The 19,183-nt window shown below is 52.3% G+C and overlaps 1 protein-coding gene across 1 annotated transcript in view; it reads left to right on the forward strand.

Moving 5' to 3' along the window:
- Positions 1 to 19,183, forward strand: part of LEO1 (LEO1 homolog, Paf1/RNA polymerase II complex component) — an 892,878-nt gene that overhangs the window by 191,690 nt on the left and 682,005 nt on the right. The window contains exon 4 of the mRNA XM_069624834.1: positions 817 to 911. Within this exon, the coding sequence (XP_069480935.1) occupies positions 817 to 911 (95 nt within the window). The remainder of the gene's footprint in view (positions 1 to 816; positions 912 to 19,183) is intronic.

A 19,183-nucleotide genomic window follows, 5' to 3' on the forward strand; every position in this document is an offset into this window, starting at 1 on the left:
TAATGCGTTGGGCGAAGCATTGCCGCACAGCCCAACTATGGCTTTGGCTGTAGGGTGAAGGAAAAACCTCCAGCAGAATGCTAGAGGTAATTCCACCCCCTTACCACCAAAAACCGGACATTTCGGCAGAATTACTGCCAGAGGTAATTCTGCCGAAATCCCCATGGAGTCCAACATAAATGAGAACTAATACCGCCATACCCCATTCTGCCGGAATGTGAATCTGTTTGGTGGTATATCGGTAGATTACTGCTGAGTTATCACCAAACGTGTAATGAGGCCCTATTTCATTGGTGATGTCCTATGTTAAAGCACATGTGTTAAAAGCAGCGCATGGTTGGGTGCAAGTTATAATTGCATAGGTTACCATAACTGGCGAGTTTCTATGGTTTTTAGGTTTTGCACTGCAACCAGATCACCCCTTAATTTTAAAGTTTCTTCATTGAAGATCTACATTGAATATTCTTGTGGGAGACAGATGAATTGTGCGGGAAGTGTGTGTACAATCTGTTCAAACTTTTACTAAAAGGACTGGCATGCAGATATACAATCGCCTTGAGATTGAATGACGAATGGTGTGCCAAGATTGTGGTGTTATTCATTCATAAAATATTTAGTTTGTATTTTAAAAATGTCGCCTGTAGTTGCTTAGGACATTTTATATTTTTCAACTCTATATTAATTTCTTAATGTGTTCCGAGACACATTTTAGGGTTACTTTACCAAGATCACCCCTAAGTAAGATATATATATATATATATATATATTTTTTTTTTTTGGATGGATAATTATTTTTCTGTGGGTTTTTCTCTTAAGATAATGATGCTGCTGCAAATCTGTTTGGCGATGCAGATGACATTTCATCTGGCAGTGATGGCGAGGCTAAACCAGTTACTCCAGGTCAGCCATTGGTAAGTGAACTGAAGCACGTTGGACACATGCGCCCCTTTCACAGGTCTCCGAATTATTTGTCCAACCTTTTCAAGTTTTCAATTAGTTTGCCGTTCACACTGTAGCAAAAGTTAAAACCTAATTTAACCATAATCCCCCTCTAAATCACCTCTATGCAGACTGAGTTTTCCCATGTATGCACAACTTGGTATGCGTCCTACTTCATTCTCCCCATTATGAGTTTCTCTTTCCTCCTAATGCTTTATGTATAACTCAACAGCTTCTTTGCCCAAAAACAAATGCAATTGTCCTTTGCCTTCCTGGGGAATATCTGCCAGTTTATGGAATGAAAGGAAAATGCATTAAATAAAGCAGAGGGAGCAGCAACCTATCACTGCTCTTGTCAAATGTCCACTGCAAGAATCGAAAGTAATATTCAAAGCAAAATAATTGTGCCTTTTTGTAACCAGAGGTATTTTTATCATTAGTGCGTAAAATGCTTATTAACAGTGACATGTAATATTTGAAATGCTTTTGTGTACAGCAGTTTTTCACTGCACCTGCTCAAATCTTCAAAGTTAAAATTGATCTTTTAATCCTGCCTGTAAAAAGCATTTCCTTTTTATAACCGATAAAGTACAATTCTAGATTACCACATTTTTTAATGACATTCAGGGCATGTCTAAGTGCTTGTAGTTTTTCACAAATAATCCGAGAACTGTGGCACAAGGTGGCAAAGTGATACTCTTCATACCACATTATGGCCAAGAGGGAAAGCCAGTACCTGAAGCGGAGTACAAGTGTTAAGTGTCTGATATGTTTGTTTGTTTATTTATAATGCACACCAGACCCGAGGGTATTAGGGCGCCGAAAGCAAAAGGGGCTTGTTCAGTTTAGGTTACATTGCTGTGCGTTACAATACAATACATTAATGAATAGTGCTGGCAGATAGCATACAAGTAAGCAGGTGGTAGCTGGAGACAACAGACAACAATTATATACATTAGTAGTGGTAAGAGGTCAAATGTCATGTTCCTTAATCCATAGGATAAGGTTAGATCTAAAACGTGGGTAAGACATGTCTTCCCTTGGAGAGGGTGGGAGTGAGTTCCAATTTTGGGCAGCTTTGACCGGGAGGCTACTAACACCAGTCTTTGTATGTTTGAATCTAGGCACTCGAAGTAGGTTGGCAGTGGCTGTTCTAGAGGGGCGGTTGGTGGATTGTCGTAGGAATCTAGTGGTAAGGTACTGTGGAGCGGCCATGTGTAAACATTTATGAGTCGGGGAGGCTGATTTAAGGAAGATTTTATCTTTGGTGGAGAGCCAGTTGTTGGATCTTCCGAGTTCAGATATGTGTGATTTCTTGGGAATGTTGAGAGCTGCTTTCAGAGCATTGTATTGTAAGATCTGAATCTTGTTAATGATGTATTTGTTACACCCTACGTATAGGGCATTACAGTAGTCCAATTTGGATAATACCAAGGATCTTGCTAGAGTGATGCAATCATTGGGTGTAAGGAAAGGCCATGGAGTTTACTTGTTTTTTGAAGGTGAGAGTAGAATCTGTAGCAACCAAGAGTTTTAACTTCCTTGGCTACTGTAATGTTAATGTTATCTATGATGAAATTAGAATAGCGATGTCCTAATTTATTGAGATTTGCTGTGGTGCGACTATAAGGAGTTCCGTTTTGTCATCATTCAGGCATAGTCCATGAGAGGCCATCCATGCCTGGATGATGAGATACACTCTGATCACGAAGGCCAAATCCTTGTTGTAATGTCCCGTCAATGGGATGAGGATCTGTGTATCATCTGCATAGTTAGTGTAGGTGATACCCAGGCCATCTAGATCATCGTAAAAGGGGCTTCGTAAAGATGTTGTACAGAGTGGGCGAAACGCGTGGACCCTGAGGCACAGCGCAGGTAATAGGTATGGGGTCCGCCGCTGCTGAGGGTGCGAAGACCCGCATGGTTCTATTATCTAAGAAGGATTGAATCCATCCTATGGCTTCTTGTGAGAAGTGGGTAGCAGAGTCAAGGTGGTGGCAAAGAATCTTGTGATCAACTAAATCAAACGCCGCTGAGAGGTTGAGCAACAGTAGTAGTGCTGTATTACCGTTGTCTCATAGGGTGTCTATTTGTGCCTTGAGGTCAATCGGTGCAGTTTCCGTTCCGTTTTGCGGTCTGAAACCTGACTGACGTACTGCTAGGAGGTGGTTACATTCCAAATATTGTTGGATTTGGAGGTACGCTACCTTGTCAAGGATTTTAAGCAGGAATAGTACTGTCTTAATGGGACAATAGTGGGAATGGATGGGTCAAGTGTAGGTTTTTGTAGGAGTGGGCGGACCCACGATTGTTTCAGGTTGTTGGGAATGGTGCCGGTAGAGAATGAGGCATTTCTCCAGCATGGGGTCTGGCATGGATTCACATGCTCATGAATATTCCCCGTCGTCGGGCTGGGAATCCTCGGTAAAGAAAAAACCAGTATCAGTTTCGTTTCTGATCTGTCTTTCGTAGTAATAACCAATCACTGGTCTCTGCGTCATACTGACCACAGCCAATGACTGCCCTCTACCTAAGCACCGCCTCTGGCAGCCATCTTCAGATTTTTACCGCACGTTCATGTGTTGGGATCCTCGTGCTATTGCTCTCGAGCGTTAGTGCTAATTTTCGCGCTTTTTTCACAAAAAACTTCGATTCTTTCGGTCAAAAGAGCCTCAAGCTCCACCGATCCTACATCCGATCAACGGGGACCCGTGTCGGATTCGTCTGTGCCCCTCAAGGGTGAAGATTTCGTCGAGCTACACTTCGGAGGACTCCAGAAGCTTCTCAGGCCCGGTCTCGGAGATGGCCCAGGAGAAGGGAAGCTCGACGCCCGGAAAGCTGTTCAGGGTCTGCCCTGGATGCCAGCTGCAGAACGTCTTTAAGGAGGACGAACACTCTTTCTGCCTTTACTGCCTTCATGAGGACAAGACGCACGTGGAGAAGGACTGTGCGTTTTGCGGCAGCATGTCGGAACGGACCATGAAGGACCGCCATCAACGTCTCGCCAACTGGCTGGAGGGTAAGAGCCCGTCTGGCGAGAAGAAGAAGAAATCCGAGCGGTCTTCTAAGACCTTTGAGGGCGCCCCGGCGACGGGGGCCCAACATAAGGCTAAGCACCGCGAGTCCGCTGGCACCGGGAGCGCCGAACGGTCGGGCTCTACGGGCGTCAGGCAGGGCACACCCTCCCCAGCACCATCAACCACGAGCCAACGCTCTGGGTCGGGTAAGAGGAAGGCCGAGCACCCGGCGAAGCTCCTGGAGAGGCCCCGGTCGAGCTCTAAGGCAGAGGAGGAGCGTGGCAGTGCCCCCTCCCTCAAGGATAAGGCGGTGAGCGCACCTAAGGTGGTGAAGGCTTGATCCATCCGACCAAGCCCTCTATCGAAACGGTCGCGGCGGCCCTGGCTCAGCCTGTGGAGGCTGCACCAGTGGTGGCGACCTCGGGGCCCAGAATCTCCCTGCCTCCTCGGAGGGAGTCTTCTTTTGTGCCCATCGATAGGACCCCCGTGAAACCCTCCGTGGGGAAGAAGGGGGGGGGCAGGGCGTCGTCGTAGATTCGGCCTCAACCTCAGAAGAGGAACTGATCGAGGTCTTAAGCCACGGCCTAGGCGTGGAAGAAGGCCAGCCCGTCGGAATGGACCCCGACGCAGGTGACGACGACGACATCGTCGAGGATACCGACGGGGCCCCTGCTCGCCCGTCGGACTCCCCTCTGCCAGCGCCGCAAGACAACTCGGCGGCCATTTTGTTGGCCATACAGTCCTTATGCTCCGAGATAAGGACGAGGCTACCGTTACCGACGGAGGAACCTCTCCCGTCGGGGGATCCAGAACCGGGACCTTCTGGTGTTCCCCCTACCAAGAAAAGAAGGATCCATCCACCACCTCCTTTTCAACCGTCGCGCCCCGTCCAGCCCTCCTCCCCGTCCACCCGAGGGGATGATACGGGGACTGACACGGCAGCGACGGGTACGGACGACGAGGCATACGACGAGGATTTTCCGTCGTCGCCTCCCGCCAGGGCTTCTCCGCCCGACGAGATCGGATCTTTCCACTCCATGATCTCCAGGGCTTCCGAGCTTTTCCAACTCTGCCCTGAGGAGAAGAAAAAGGAAGGCTTCCTTTATCAGCGGCGCGAGGCCAAGAGGAAGACGGTCCTCGCAGTGCCTCTGTTGGACGACATTTGGGATGAGGGCCTTTCCCTCCTCAAGAACCCTTCCACGACGCCAGCTAGAAGAGACCGGTACGAGAAAAAGTACCGGGTCCCGGACACGGCCCCCCTGTGCCTCCGGGCGCAGCCTACCCCGGATTCCGTCGTCTCCGCGGCAGCCAGGAAGAAAGCGGGGGGGGGGTGCGGCCTCCACATCGACCTCCCCGCCGGACGGCGAGGGAAGGAAATTGGATGCTATGGGACGTAGAGTCATCTCGTCGGCAGCGACGACGATTAAAGCGGCCAACGCCTTGGCTATCGTGGCTCGCTACGACAGGGAGCTCTGGTACAAGATAGCTCCCCTGCTGGATTTTCTGCCGGACGACAAGAGGGCGGAGGCCCTGGAGATCCTGCAGGAAGGTGAGGTGGCCTCGGACCACGCCATCACCGTGGCGACGGACATCGCCGACACTGGGTTCCGCCAGCTGGGCAACGGCGTTTGCCTTCGACGTCGTGGATGGCTCAAAGCTACGGACTTCCGGCAGGACGTCCAGACCAGAGTCCTGGACATGCCCTTCGACGGGAACAATCTGTTTGGGAAGACAGTGGACGATTCCCTTCAGGCCATCAAGGCGGATACTGAGACGGCCCGGGCCCTTGGAGTTCTGCAGCAACGACGGACGCCCTTTCGGAGCAGCGGAGGCAAGGGCGCCTCCAAAGGTTCCGGCGGCAGTTTCGCTTCCTACCGTCAAGCGGCCCGCTCGTCGTCGCAAGAGGCCTACAGAGGACGAGGCAAGTCTAGCGGACCCCGCCGTCGTCGCCAAGGAGGTCAAGGCGGCAAGGCCGCGTCCAAGCAGGATTGAACCGGCCGTGGGGTCGGGCCCCCACCGAAGCACCCCGGTGGGAGGCCGGCTGGCGGGCTTCGTCAGCGTGTGGGAGTCCATCTCCACCGACCGTTGGGTGCTGGACGCCCTGGCCCGGGGCCACGCGCTTGAGTTTCAAAAAAGGTGCCCGCGCGTCCCCCCCGTGGCCAGGAAAGAACTTCACGCCCCTCAACTTCTCCTGGAGGTGAAGGCGATGCTCAGGAAGGGCGCCATCGAACTCGTCCCAAAGGGGCTTCGGGGCTCCGGAGTCTACTTCCTCGTGAAGAAGAAGACGGGAGGATGGCGCCCCATCCTAGACCTGCGACGTCTGAACAAGTTCATCAAGGCGCAGAAGTTCCGGATGGTCACCCTCCAGCACGTCCTGGGTCAGCTGGAGGAAGGAGACTTCCTATCGTCGTTGGATTTGGAGGATGCCTACTTCCACATTCCCATCCTAAAGGGGCACCGGAAATTCCTCAGGTTCGTGGTCCAAGGGCGTCATTACCAGTTCAAAGCCCTTCCCTTCGGACTACGGTCGGCACCCAGGGTATTCACCAAGTGCCTCGCACCGGTGGCGGCGCAGCTGCGCCGCGAGGGGATTCACGTCTACCCCTACCTGGACGACTGGCTCATCCGCGCCAAGACGAGGGAGCTCGCCGTGGTCCACACGGCAAGGACCGTCCAACTCCTCACGGACCTGGGATTCTCCGTGAACTACGCCAAATCCCACCTGGTGCCCGCGCAAGTCGCACTGTTTCTGGGAGCGAGGCTCGACACAGTGTCCCTTCTGGCCTCCCCGTCGGAGGAGAGGACCAGGACCATCTTGGGCAAGGTGCAACGGATGTTGGTGGCCGACGCGGCCAAAGTGAGGTCCATCAAGTCCCTCCTCGGGATGATGTCTTCCTGCATCTACCTCATTCCCATGTGCAGGCTCCAGATGCGCCCGTTGCAAGAATTCCTGGATGCGCGCTGGATCCAGACGACGGGCAGCTTCGAGGAAAGGATCAAGCTCGACGAGAGCTTCCGACGAGCGATACGGTGGTGGGGCACCCGCGCGCATCTGACGGCGGGCATGGACTTCCAGGCCCCAGCCCACCAGGAGACTGTGACCACGGATGCCTCCCTGGAAGGGTGGGGAGCGCACACCGAAAATCTGCACGCAAGGGGACTCTGGCCCCCGACGGAGAAGTCCCTGCATATCAACGTCCTGGAGCTCCGTGCAGTGTTTTGGGCCCTCAGGTCCTTCCTTCCGTCCCTCAAGGGCAAGGTGGTGAGGATCTTCACCGACAACACCACCACCATGTTTTACATCAGGAAACGGGGCGGAACCAGGTCCCCAGCGCTGTCCAAGGAGGCGCAGGACCTGTGGCATTGGGCCGTCGCCCAAGGGATTTTTCTGGTGCCGTTTCATCTGGCAGGGATAAAAAACACCATCGCTGACTCACTCAGCAGGGAGCTGCGCTCGTGCCACGAGTGGGAACTACGGCAGGGTCTGGTGGATCGCCTCTTCCGACGGTGGGGCACACCCCAGATCGACCTGTTCGCGACGGCGACGAACACCAAGTGCCGGAGGTTCGCCAGCAGGTTTCCCCAGACGAGGAGCATGGGCGATGCTTTCTCGTTCCCCTGGGAGGGCCTGTTCCTCTACGCGTTCCCTCCTTTGCCTCTGCTAATCCGGCTCATCAACCAGCTCAAGAGGTCACGGTGCAGGATGATCCTCGTCGCACCTGCGTGGCCGAGGCAGATATGGTTCCCGGACTTGCTGGACTTGTCAGCGTCCCCGCCGATCAAGCTGCCGGCGGACGCGGATCTACTCTCCAGGGAAGGAGGCGCCATCCTCCACCACGACCCGAAGTCGCTGAACTTGCAGGCCTGGCTCCTGCAGCGCTAGAGTTTGGAGGATACGACATACCGGCCGATTGCAGAGAGGTTCTTGCAAAGGCCAGGGCGTCCTCGACTCTTAAATGCTACGGACACAAATGGAAGAGGTTCTCTGTCTGGTGCCGCGCACAGAAGATTAACCCTCTACGGATTACGGCTCCCCAAGTACTGCCGTACCTGCTGACGCTGGCCAAAGCTGGTCTGGCACACGCGTCCATCAAGATTCATCTTGCTGCGATCTCCCGATACACCAGAACCACGGGCCGGACGTCCTTGTGGTCTCATCGTCTGGTGAAAGAGTTCATGAAGGGACTGTTCAGATCGTTCCCGCCGGTGAAGGCTCCGGCCCCGGCGTGGGAGCTCAACGTGGTGCTGACCAAGCTCATGGGACCTCCGTTCGAGCCTCTGCACTCGGCCCCGTTGAAGTTTCTATCGTGGAAAACAGCTTTTCTTGTGGCCATCACCTCCGCACGACGAGTGAGAGAGATCCAGGCCCTTTCCTGCAAGGCCCCGTACTTGACTTTCCACGACACGAGGGTAGTGCTCAGGACGCACCCCTCCTTCATGCCCAAGGTACCGTCGGACTTCCATCTCAACGAACCCTTGGTGTTACCTGTGTTCTTCCCGTCGCCTTCGTCGCCGGCTGAGAGGACTTTGCACTCGCTGGATGTAGCTAGAGCGCTGAAGTTCTACGTGGACCGCACAAAGGGTTTTCGGAAGACGTCACAACTCTTTGTGAACTTTGGACCTGTCAATCAGGGGAAGGCTCTCTCGAAGGCTTCCATCTCCAGATGGCTCTCCGGCTGTATCATGTGCTGTCACCGGTTGGCAAACCGACCGCTGCCTGGCCGTCCGAGAGCCCATTCCACCAGAGCGATCGCAGCTACCACGGCGTTCCTATCTGGTGTGCCCCTGCTGGACATATGCAGGGCTGCTACGTGGAGGTCGACGCACACCTTCACGAAATTCTACTGCGTCGACCGGGATTCCAGGGAGGAGTCCAGGGTCGGCCAAGCAGTGCTGCGCAACCTGTTCGCCTGAGGTGAGCCTGGTGAGGAGGTAAGATGCTTAATGTTGAGTTGATGTGATGCTTAATGTTGAGCCTTTGCCACCTCCCGTGGTTGTGCATGTGTGTACTGCTATGTATTCTTTATTCATGAGCATGTGAATCCATGCCAGACCCCATGCTGGAGAAGGAACAAGTTACTTACCTGTAACTGTTGTTCTCCAGCATGGGTCTGGCATGGATTCACATGCGAACCCTCCCGCCTACCCCTCTGCGGCTCTTCACTTGGTCATACTGCCACTTCACGTGCTTCCAAATCTGAAGATGGCTGCCAGAGGCGGTGCTTAGGTAGAGGGCAGTCATTGGCTGTGGTCAGTATGACGCAGAGACCAGTGATTGGTTATTACTACGAAAGACAGATCAGAAACGAAACTGATACTGGTTTTTTCTTTACCGAGGATTCCCAGCCTGACGACGGGGAATATTCATGAGCATGTGAATCCATGCCAGACCCATGCTGGAGAACAACAGTTACAGGTAAGTAACTTGTTCCTTATAAGCTTAGTTATGAATGGGGAGAGGTCCCGTGCGGCATCCTTTATTAATTTGTGCTGGGCAGGGGTCACCATGGCAGTTGGACGGTTTGAGAGTTAGGATGACTTTTTCAACTTCTAGAATGGGTACTTTCTTGAAGTTGAAAAGGGGTTGAGGCAGTTCAGAAGGGACGAGAGGTGAGGTGATCGGAGGCAGAGGGGCAGTGATGTTAGAATTGGAGGCGAGTAAGAGGGATTCTTTTTTGTTGTTAATTTTAGCCTGAAGGGTCGTTATTTTATTAGCTAGGGCACTCTGAATACTGGTGCACCATGTTTTGTCTTTAAGGCAGGTATCGGGGGCTTGGATAGATTTTTGCATTTGTTTGAGAATTATGAACAATTCTTTAGTATTGGACTTAGCTTGGGTAAATGCACAGATTATAAGATCTTGTTTGTCAAGGATTATTTTTTTTGTACAAGGAAGCTAGTTTAGTGAGGTTGTTTTTGTTAGTACCTGAAGGGTCTAGTCTCCATATTTGTTCACATTTACGTTTCTCTAATCTAATAGCTTTTAGGTGGGGAGAGAACCATGTGTTAATATGTTTTTTCTGTTTGCACTTTCAAGTTTTCAGGGGTGCCATGGTGTCTAGGGCAGAAAGCATTACTTTATTGTACTCTTTGATCAAAGTAAGTGGGTCTGTGGAGGCAGGAAGAGAGTTCAAGGTGGGGAGGATCAGAGGAATGAGTTTGTTAGCTGTAATGTTCTTTTTATTCCTAGTGGGAATGGCACGGGCTATGATGACGACATGATGGGGGGGACTATGGCTTCAAAGGAGAAGGAGATCAAGTGGTGGTCGGACCAGGGCAAAGGTGTTATGGCAGTGACGGAAGTTTGGCAGTGGTGTTCCACTATCCAGTCAAGGGTTCTACCTTTTAGTGTGTGTAGCGCCTGTTACCTTTTGGGGAAATCCTAGTTCCTCGATGGAATCATTAATCTGTGTGGCATTAGGGTCTAGGGGGTCTTTATAGCCAAGATTAAAGTCTCCTAGGAGAAGGCTTGGTGAAGCATTTTTGAGGTTATCCGATAGGATGTCGGTGAGATCTTCTTCAAAGGAGCCTAGAGGGCCTGGAGGTCTTTAGATAAGGTGGATAGATATAGTTTGAGTATTTGAGATGGTTAGCTTAGCGTTCAGGAGTTTGCACAAGTCTACATTTAGTGGAGAAGCAAGTCTCAGTGCTAGGCTAGTTTTGGCAATTATGGCTAGGCCACCGCCTCGAGAGGTGTTGCGGTCTATTCTTAAGAGGGTAGAGTCCTCCGGAATAGCTAACATAATCGCTGGGCCGGCTGCTGAATGGAGCCAGGATTCCGTGATAGTAAGGAAGTCAATTTTTTCTCTTGAAATTAGGTCAGCTATTTCTGTGGAATGTGCAACCAAAGACAAGGCATTTATTAAGGCTCCTCTTATACCGGGCAGTGTGGTCTCAGTAGGAGCTGGCATGTTATTGTGGAGGGGTCTAGGATAACTGGTGGGGTCTCGACAGTGTCAGCTATTAAGCTGGAGTGGGTGCTGAGTATTAGTAGATTAATGCGTGGAGATTTTGGTGTTAGGCTGGGTGCTTTTTAGGTTTCTAGAAGGGTAGTTAGGGGGTGTAGGGATTTGGCTGGGGGCTCATACATTTTGGGGAGTCTGGCACGAAGTTTAAGATTTCTCTGGGCGAGATTGCATGGTTTGGTGATCAGGTCCTTTAGGTTGTTGGGATCGTTAGGATTTGCAGACGCCGACAAGGGCAAAGTGTGAGGCATGTTAACGTCTATTGTAGTAAGTAGGTGTAGGATAGTCCTCAGTAGAACTGTGTAAATGGCTGGCAGGTGCATACTTAGTCTGAGGGGAGGCTAGCTGATCGTAGGTGTACCATATAGAACATTTAGGGTGTCCACAGGAGTAGGCTAGGCAGGTGGTGGCTGAGATCAGAGTGGGCGCTGGTGACTATGCGTAGGGTGGGCGTACGAGTGGCGATCGTACAGGGATGATAGTCACAGAGCTATGGGGCTTGGCGAGATCGGTAGTGCTAGTACAACTGTAACAAACGTCACAGACTAAGCATAGGGCTGTCGGTGCCAACACAGAGGGTATAGGAGTAGCGGGCTGGGCATGTAAGAGGCCAGGCTGGCAGTGTGCTCACAGAAATCACAGGTTGAGCATAATATGGGTGTTGCTAGCAAGAATGGTCACAGGATTCCTAGGCTGAACAAACAGTGAGGTGGTCACAAATCTGAGGTTAGGCATAGATGGGCAATACAGGCACAATAATGACGCAATTACTAGAGACACAGACTAGCATAGAGCGGGCAATGCTGGCCCAGTGGTCAGAGTAGTAACTGGACAGGTCGGCAATATAGTCACAAGGCGCACAGGGCACATAGGCTAGATGCATCTATCCAGCAACAGGTAAGTAACAGGCTAATGCAGGATTCAATTAGCAGTTGGGCAAATGCAACTGACTAGCAATAGGTGGCAACGCTGGGATAGGCAGTTTCAATGAGCAACACAGTTTTATGAATCACAATAAGTGGAAGGGCTAACTAGGCTACTTCTGCGTGAAACGCATGTGATGAGTTCATTATGCAATCACGTATACAAGTCGGGTCGGAATAAGGCATTTGTTAATTGCTGTGTGTATTTGACTACCGACCTGGTGAGGTCAGGAGCCATGAGAGAGGGTAGAGAATACGATCTATGTAAGAGCATTTATGTAACGTGAACATGACAAGTCAGAGTTTTAACAGTGACATTGTTGGACTTACTCACGCATGATAGTGTTAGTGTTTGCTGCGACGATGCAGAAAGGTCTGGGTTCGGCATAGGCATAAGTTCACAATAGGTCCGTTAAATGCTCACATGAGTGAACAGGGGCAAACGGGGCCTTTGTCTAGGCCTTCGTCGTGTGGCCAGCGTTTCTGCCTACCGGCGGATGTGGAACAATACAAAGAGCTTCAGTTGCTTAGCAATGAAGCCACGCGGCCAGAGCCTCACTCTGGGGCCACAATGCGCCCGCCATTGCAGGGTCAGGCGGAAGATTTTGCCAAGGTCAGGCGGATTCGGCACTACGGTGCGCTTCTGATCCGGGGAGAGGCACGGCATACGGGTATTACTCAGGAGGTGCTAGTATGCCCAAAGTACATACATAGAGGTCCTATGAATGTAATCCTCACCCTTGATGGTGCCAGCATGCAGAACACGTTTGTTTAATATGAATACACCACAGTGTGCATGGTCCCAATCGATTTTCATCTTTATGATAAATCTTCCTGACGTGCATCAACCCCAGAACCTTTTGCTTGGTCTTGGTAATTATTTCACCTTGTCATTAGGTAAGTGGGAATCTTTTTCCCATTTGACCTAGTCTTTTACTCTTTTTATGGGTGACCTTTTTATGTCTCTCCATAGTGTATGATTGAAGTTAGTTTCCTACTTTGGACTGACTGTAATGTACTATGGCAGCATATAGCATTTTAAATGCAGTGGCTTCCTTTTTAATTCTCTTATTATTTCTTGAGTGAAATACTTTTCACAAGAAGTAAAGTGGGATTCCCATCCCCGTTAAATTTTATATAGTGAGCCAGCACAGCCCACCTTATGTTAAGTACTTGAGGGATACAATGTGTCCCCTTTCTTACTTACTTGGTGACATGTTTGTTACAATTACAAGTTTACTTGTATGGCTGGTTGCAGTGGTACTCCTACGTCCCATCCCCTTTCCTCCATACTTGTGGGACATCTCTCCGTCCTGTGGGACGGGACCAGAGCACTTTGTAAAAAGCATCCACATTTTTTTCAAAAATGTGTCCCTCCCCTTTCCTGCGCGGGTCCCGGCACGCGGCTGTAACCCCGCCCACCTTGGCTCCGCCCTGCGCATCGCCTATCGGTCCTTTTCTCCGCTCGATCGGGCCGGACCCACTTGCATCCTCGGAAGATTTTCTTCCCTTTTTTCCTCTCTGGCTCTCGCTACCGTTCGTTTACTAGTCCGTCTGTCTTTCAAATTAGACTTTCCAGATTGTTCATCGTGTCACCGTCGCTTCCCGACGGCGGATCCCCATCCTCTTTGTTTAGATTGTTTGGGTCCGGAACACCGTTGGGACTCCTGTTTTTACTGTGACTCCCTTTCGGTCCGGGCACTTCATTGTTGGTTGGAACGGTAGGAGGAGGTGTTCCGACGAACTCCTCCTTCGCATTTTCAGGCGTTCATCGACGAGAAGAAGAAACGCCCAGTAAGTTCTTTACTTTTCAGAGCACCCCAGCCGGGGGATAACTTTCCGGGTTCCTCTCGGTCCGGGAGGGGCGTTGATCGCTCTGTCACCGGGGTTCGCCCTGAGATGCCCGTTGGGCCTAATAATTCTACCGGAGTTTTCTCCGAGGGTCTCCGTAAGGGGCCTGTGAACACCAGAGTACACTCCGAGGCCCCTCCTGTGCGGGCTGTTTGTAGACCCAGTTCTACTGAATCGTGGGGTACCGGAGCTCGCTCTGAGGCCTCTGTCGGATTCCCTCAAAAACAAGACCGGGTGCACCCCGAGGCCTTGGCTGGGCTGGTTGTTACCGAACGGATGTTCGAGGCCCGTGAAGATAAGGCTGTTACCGGGCCTGGGTCCGAGGTCCCTTGTTCAGAGGCTAAAGCTACTAACAGTTCTGAGAGGCCGGACAAGGCTTTGTCGGTGAAAGCACACCATTCCCGCTCTTGTGGTGATACCAGATCTGTTGAGGGGGCAAAGAAGCAAAGTTCTTCTTTTACCGGCAGTGCCGAGGTCCTGCCTTCGAAGGCTAATTTGGCGGTTGGTATGTCACAAAAACATTCCAGGCCTCATAGTACCGGCTCGGCCGAGATTCTTTATGTTAAGGCTAAGATTAAGACCCCTGATCCATCGACGGAGACCCCTGCCTCACTTCCTCACGTGCCGCAGTTCCCCTCAGATGAGGACAAAATGGCAGCCATTCCCGCCATGACCACGTCGGCCATTTTAGGTGCTACCCCTACAGCTACGCCATCGGCCTCTGGTGTAGGGCGCAGTCCCTTGGGTGAACCTAAGGTCCCTTGTGCGCATCCTTACCGGCCAGTTTATGATTGGAACGCCCGGATGCCTCTTCCGCACAATGTTTCATTGCCCGCAGGGGCGGCTCCTTTGATTTATGTGGATACGTCGGTGGAGGGGCCGGTGTGGCACCCTTCCCCGTTAAGTCCCTGGATTTGTCCACCTCATGAGAGGCCTCCTCAGGTTCCGAAGCAATCTCCTGGTACTTTCCGGTACTTTTCAAGCGCTTATGCGCACCGACCCCATGAGGGAATATTTCAAAGGGCTTTTCAAGGAGATCTGTCCACCTGCGCCTCCGGCTCCACCCATTCCTCCGGTGGTTCCGATGGCGCCTCCCTTGCCTGTGGTGCCTCCCCCGGCTCTTCCGCCTGTGCCTCCATTGTCCCCAGTGGACAAGGCAGTGTCTGACATGGCTCAGCAGGATCCTGACCTGTCAGATGACCCTCAAGGCGATCAGGACAACAAGGACCTTACCCGCTCTATCAGAGCCTTTCATGACCGGGTACTGGACATGATGAGTTTCTTAGATGTTCCGGTGCCCGAGGCACCCGCTCCGCAGGAGGGCGTGCTTTCTGGGGCGTTCACCCTGTCTCCCTTCGAGCGTACCGGCCTGTTCCTGCAGAAGGACGTTCTGGCCGAGGTCCGAAGAGTCTGGGAAAAACCACACTCGGGACTTTTTGTCAATAAGAAGATTGACGCGAGGTACAGGCTGCATTCTACGGAAGAGGTGGCCCTGTCGTCTTTTCCGTCTCCCTACTCCACAGTGGTGGCTGCGGCTACGTTGCAATCCAGACCTGCAGCATCCTCTTCCACGACGGCTACTCGGGTCTTGGGAAAGGAGGACAAGCTCCTGGACTCCCTAGGGAGGAAAATCTTTGCCAACTCAGCCTTGCAGCTCAGGCAGGCCAACGCTGAGTTGATATTGGCGGGAGCTAACATGCGGATGTGGAAAGGTCTGTCGAAGTTTGAGGAGCACATCCCGGTCGAGAAGTTGGAAGACTTCAGAGGAGGCCTTTCCGATGCCAGGGTCTTGGCCCAGGATCTCCTGGAGGCTGCGGCTCACCACGTAGACACCTCGGCTCGGGGCCTGATGCTTGGGGTTCATACCTCACGGCAGGCGTGGCTGCATGCCACTAAATTTTCTAAGGAAGTGCAAGACAAGGTGTTGGACCTTCCATTCGATGGTAAGGAGCTTTTTCATTCTACTACTGATGTAGAGCTCACCAAGACCAAGGATAGCACTCAGACGGCTAAATCATTGTCTGTTCTGGTCAAAGCTCCTTTCAAGTCCCAGAGACCGTTGTCGCAAAGTCGGCCCTCCTCTGGTTTTAGGGACTTCCTCGACCGCAAATCTCGCAGAGTGGATACTCCTGCAGGGAATAACCGCCGTAGACGACAACGCACACAGCTTTTCTCCCGCTCCTCAGCCTCCTCATCAGGTTCAGGTGGCACCGCCACTGATAAACCTACCAAATGAGGGTTTTCAGCGCTCGCATGAGACCCTGGTGGGAGGACGTATTGCGTCTCATTGGGAGGCGTGGCAGATCATCACAGAAGACGGATGGGTCTTGTCAGTCGCTCGAGCGGGCTTCCGCTTACCTTTACCCCCTACCCCACCCCTCAACCCGCCTTTTCAGCTGTCGGGCTCAACCTCCCTCAAGGCCGAAGTTCAGAAACATCTGGACTTCAGAGCTGTGGAACCCGTTCCCCTTGGGGAGCGAGGGGAGGGCTTCTACTCCCGGCTGTGTACGGTGCCCAAACCCAACCAGGCTGGCCTGCGCACCATCCTCGACCTTTGCCAGTTCAATCTTTTCCTACCCCAAGAGAAATTCAAGATGATCACGCCCAGCCAGATACCCTCCTCCTTACAGATGGGCGATTGGCTCAGTGTTGTGGATCTTCAGGACGCGTACATGCATATCCTGATTTGGAACCCACACAGGAGATATCTCCGCTTCTCTTTGGGAGAGGAGCACTTCCAGTTTCGAGTGCTTCCTTTTGGCCTCAGCTCGGCGCTGTGTGTCTTTACGAAGATGATGTTGGTGATTGCGGCCTATCTTCGTCTCCAGGGTATCCATGTGTATCCGTATTTGGACGACTGGCTATTACGCAGCCCTTGTCCGCTAGCAGCAGCGGGCAATCTCCAGTCTCTCCTTCAGCTCCTGTTCCATCTTGGGCTGTCGGTGAACTGGTGGAAATCTTCCATGACGGTCTTGCAGGACCTGATTTTCCTGGATTTTCGCTAGAACACGATCGACTGCAGAGTGTACCTGACCAGGGACAGAATGGCGGAACTGTTAGCCACGTGTCAGATGTTTGTGCAGTCGGAGAGCATGTCGGCCTGGTGGTTCCAGAGGCTTCTGGGCCTCATGGCCTTGTGCGTGCTGGCTCTTCCTCTTGCTCGTCTCAAGATGAGACGGACCCAGATAGCTCTTTGGAGTTCATGGCGTCCGGCAGTGGATCCGGATTCCATGTGGATAATGATTCCGGATTCCATGAGAGTGGACCTGGATTGGTGGTCATCTCTCAGCAATCTGTCTGGGGGTGCAGGGTTTCAGGACCCAGTCCCCATGGTGACGATCACGACGGACTCCTCCCTTCTAGGGTGGGGTGCGACGTTAGATCTTCAGGTTTCAGACCTCTGGTCGCCTCAGGACAAGCTCCTGCACATAAATCATTTAGAGCGTCTGGCGATCTTCCTAGCGCTCAGGGCGTTCAGACCGCTCATCGTCAACAAGGTGGTCCGCATAAGAACGGACAATGTGGTGTCAATGTATTACATCAACAAACAAGGGGGAACGAAGTCTCCCCTCCCCCTCGTGGACCTGTCCATCCAGATTTGGGAGTGGGCCGTGCTTCATGGTGTCTGGCTGCTTGCAGTGCACATCCCGGGCCAGCTGAATGTCACAGCGGATGCCCTCAGCCAGCGGACAGTGGTCAGCTACGAGTGGGAATTGAAGGCGGAGGTCCTCTCATGGATTTTCTCGCGCTGGAGCACACCGGAGGTGGACCTCTTCGCTGCGGCGGCGAACAAGAAGCTTCCTCAGTATGCCTCCAGAGGGGGGCTGGGAGCCTCCTCTCTGGGGGATGCTCTCGAGATTCCATGGCACAACATGAGAGCTTACGCCTTCCCGCCTCTGCCTCTAGTTCACCGTGCAATTTGGAAGTTGAAGAACTCGGCAAACTGTTCCCTTCTACTCATAGCCCCGTGGTGGCCGGCCAGGTTTTGGTTCTCAGAACTTCAACACCTGTTGGTGTATCCGCCGATCAGGTTACCAGTAACTCCCGATCTTCTTCACCAAGGGGAACAGATGTGGCACCCCTCCCCACAATCGCTCAGCTTGGCGGCATGGTGCCTGAGTTCAAGTCTTTAGAGCATCTGAGTTTGTCTGTGGATAGCATGCGCATTATCCAGGCAGCCAGGAAACCCTTGACCAGATCTCAATACAAGAGTAAATGGCTCAGGTTCTGTCATTGGTGTTTGGAGAAGAAGTTGGATCCGAGGGTGGCCACGATTGAAACGGTGTTGTCCTTCGTGTCCTCCCTAGCAGAGTCATGTCCTCTCATGCAGGATTTATCTCTCAGCGGTTTCCGCTTACCTTTCTACAGACCTGTGTTCTTATTCTCTAACTAACCCATTGGTGAAGAGGCATTTTGCTGGTTTGACACACCTCTACGCTCCGGTTCGTAATCCGTACCCGCCATGGGACCTAAATGTAGTCCTGACAGCACTGGGCCACAAACCCTTTGAACCAATGGCTACGGTGGACCTCAAGTACTTGTCTTGGAAAATGTCCTTTCTGGTCGCCGTTACGTCAGCAAGGAGAGTGAGTGAGCTCCAGGCATTGTCGGTGGAGCATCCTTTCTTGGTCTTTCACAAGGACAAGGTAGTCCTTCGGACAAACCCGGCCTTTCTACCGAAGGTTGTGACCGCATTCCATCTGAATCAGTCGATTTCCCTTCCGGTCTTTTTTCCGAACCCTGCCTCAGAGGCTGAAGGGGTTCTACACTGTCTTGATGTCCGAAGAGCTCTTAAATTCTACCTGGACAGGACTTCCGAGCTTAGGAGTTCTCAACTTTTTGAGACCTTCGGTAACCCTCAGGACAAGCCGGCATCTAAGGCAGCTATTTCTAGGTGCATTGCTGCCTGCATCACGGAGTCTTTCACCGTCCAAGGGCTGAAACCTCCTAAGGGTATCCATGCACACCTGGTGCGGGGCAAGGCAGCTGCGGTTGCTTTTCAGCAATATGTCCCCTGGGAGTCCATCGCTAGGGCAGCTACTTGGGACTCCCCATCTGCTTTCTGTAAGCATTACTGTCTCGACATGAGCTCAAGAGCGGACGCTCAGTTTGGTCGGGCTGTGCTGAAGAACCTGTTTCAGTAAGGGGGATTTCCATCCACCCGTAGTTCCTGTAAGGAGTGCTTGGGAATCTCCCACAAGTATGGAGGAAAGGGGGCGGGACGTAGGAGTATTACCAGGTTACTCACCGTAGTGACCACCTTACTCCTAGTCCATAGTCCCCTTTCCCCCATACGCCCGCCCGCCGTCCCCTCTAATAAGGTTCCTCTGTTATTGCTAATGGGTCTTTGACCTGGCGACAGAAAAGGACTGATGGGCGATGCGCGGGGCGGAGCCAAGGTGGGCGGGGTTACGGCCATGTGCCGGGCCCCGCGCAGGAAAGAGAGGAGGGACACATTTTTGAAAAAAACTTGGATGCTTTTTACAAA

Source organism: Ambystoma mexicanum, chromosome 11 (assembly GCF_040938575.1).
Source record: "Ambystoma mexicanum isolate Mex_15411 chromosome 11, UKY_AmexF1_1, whole genome shotgun sequence".
NCBI lineage: Eukaryota > Metazoa > Chordata > Amphibia > Caudata > Ambystomatidae > Ambystoma > Ambystoma mexicanum.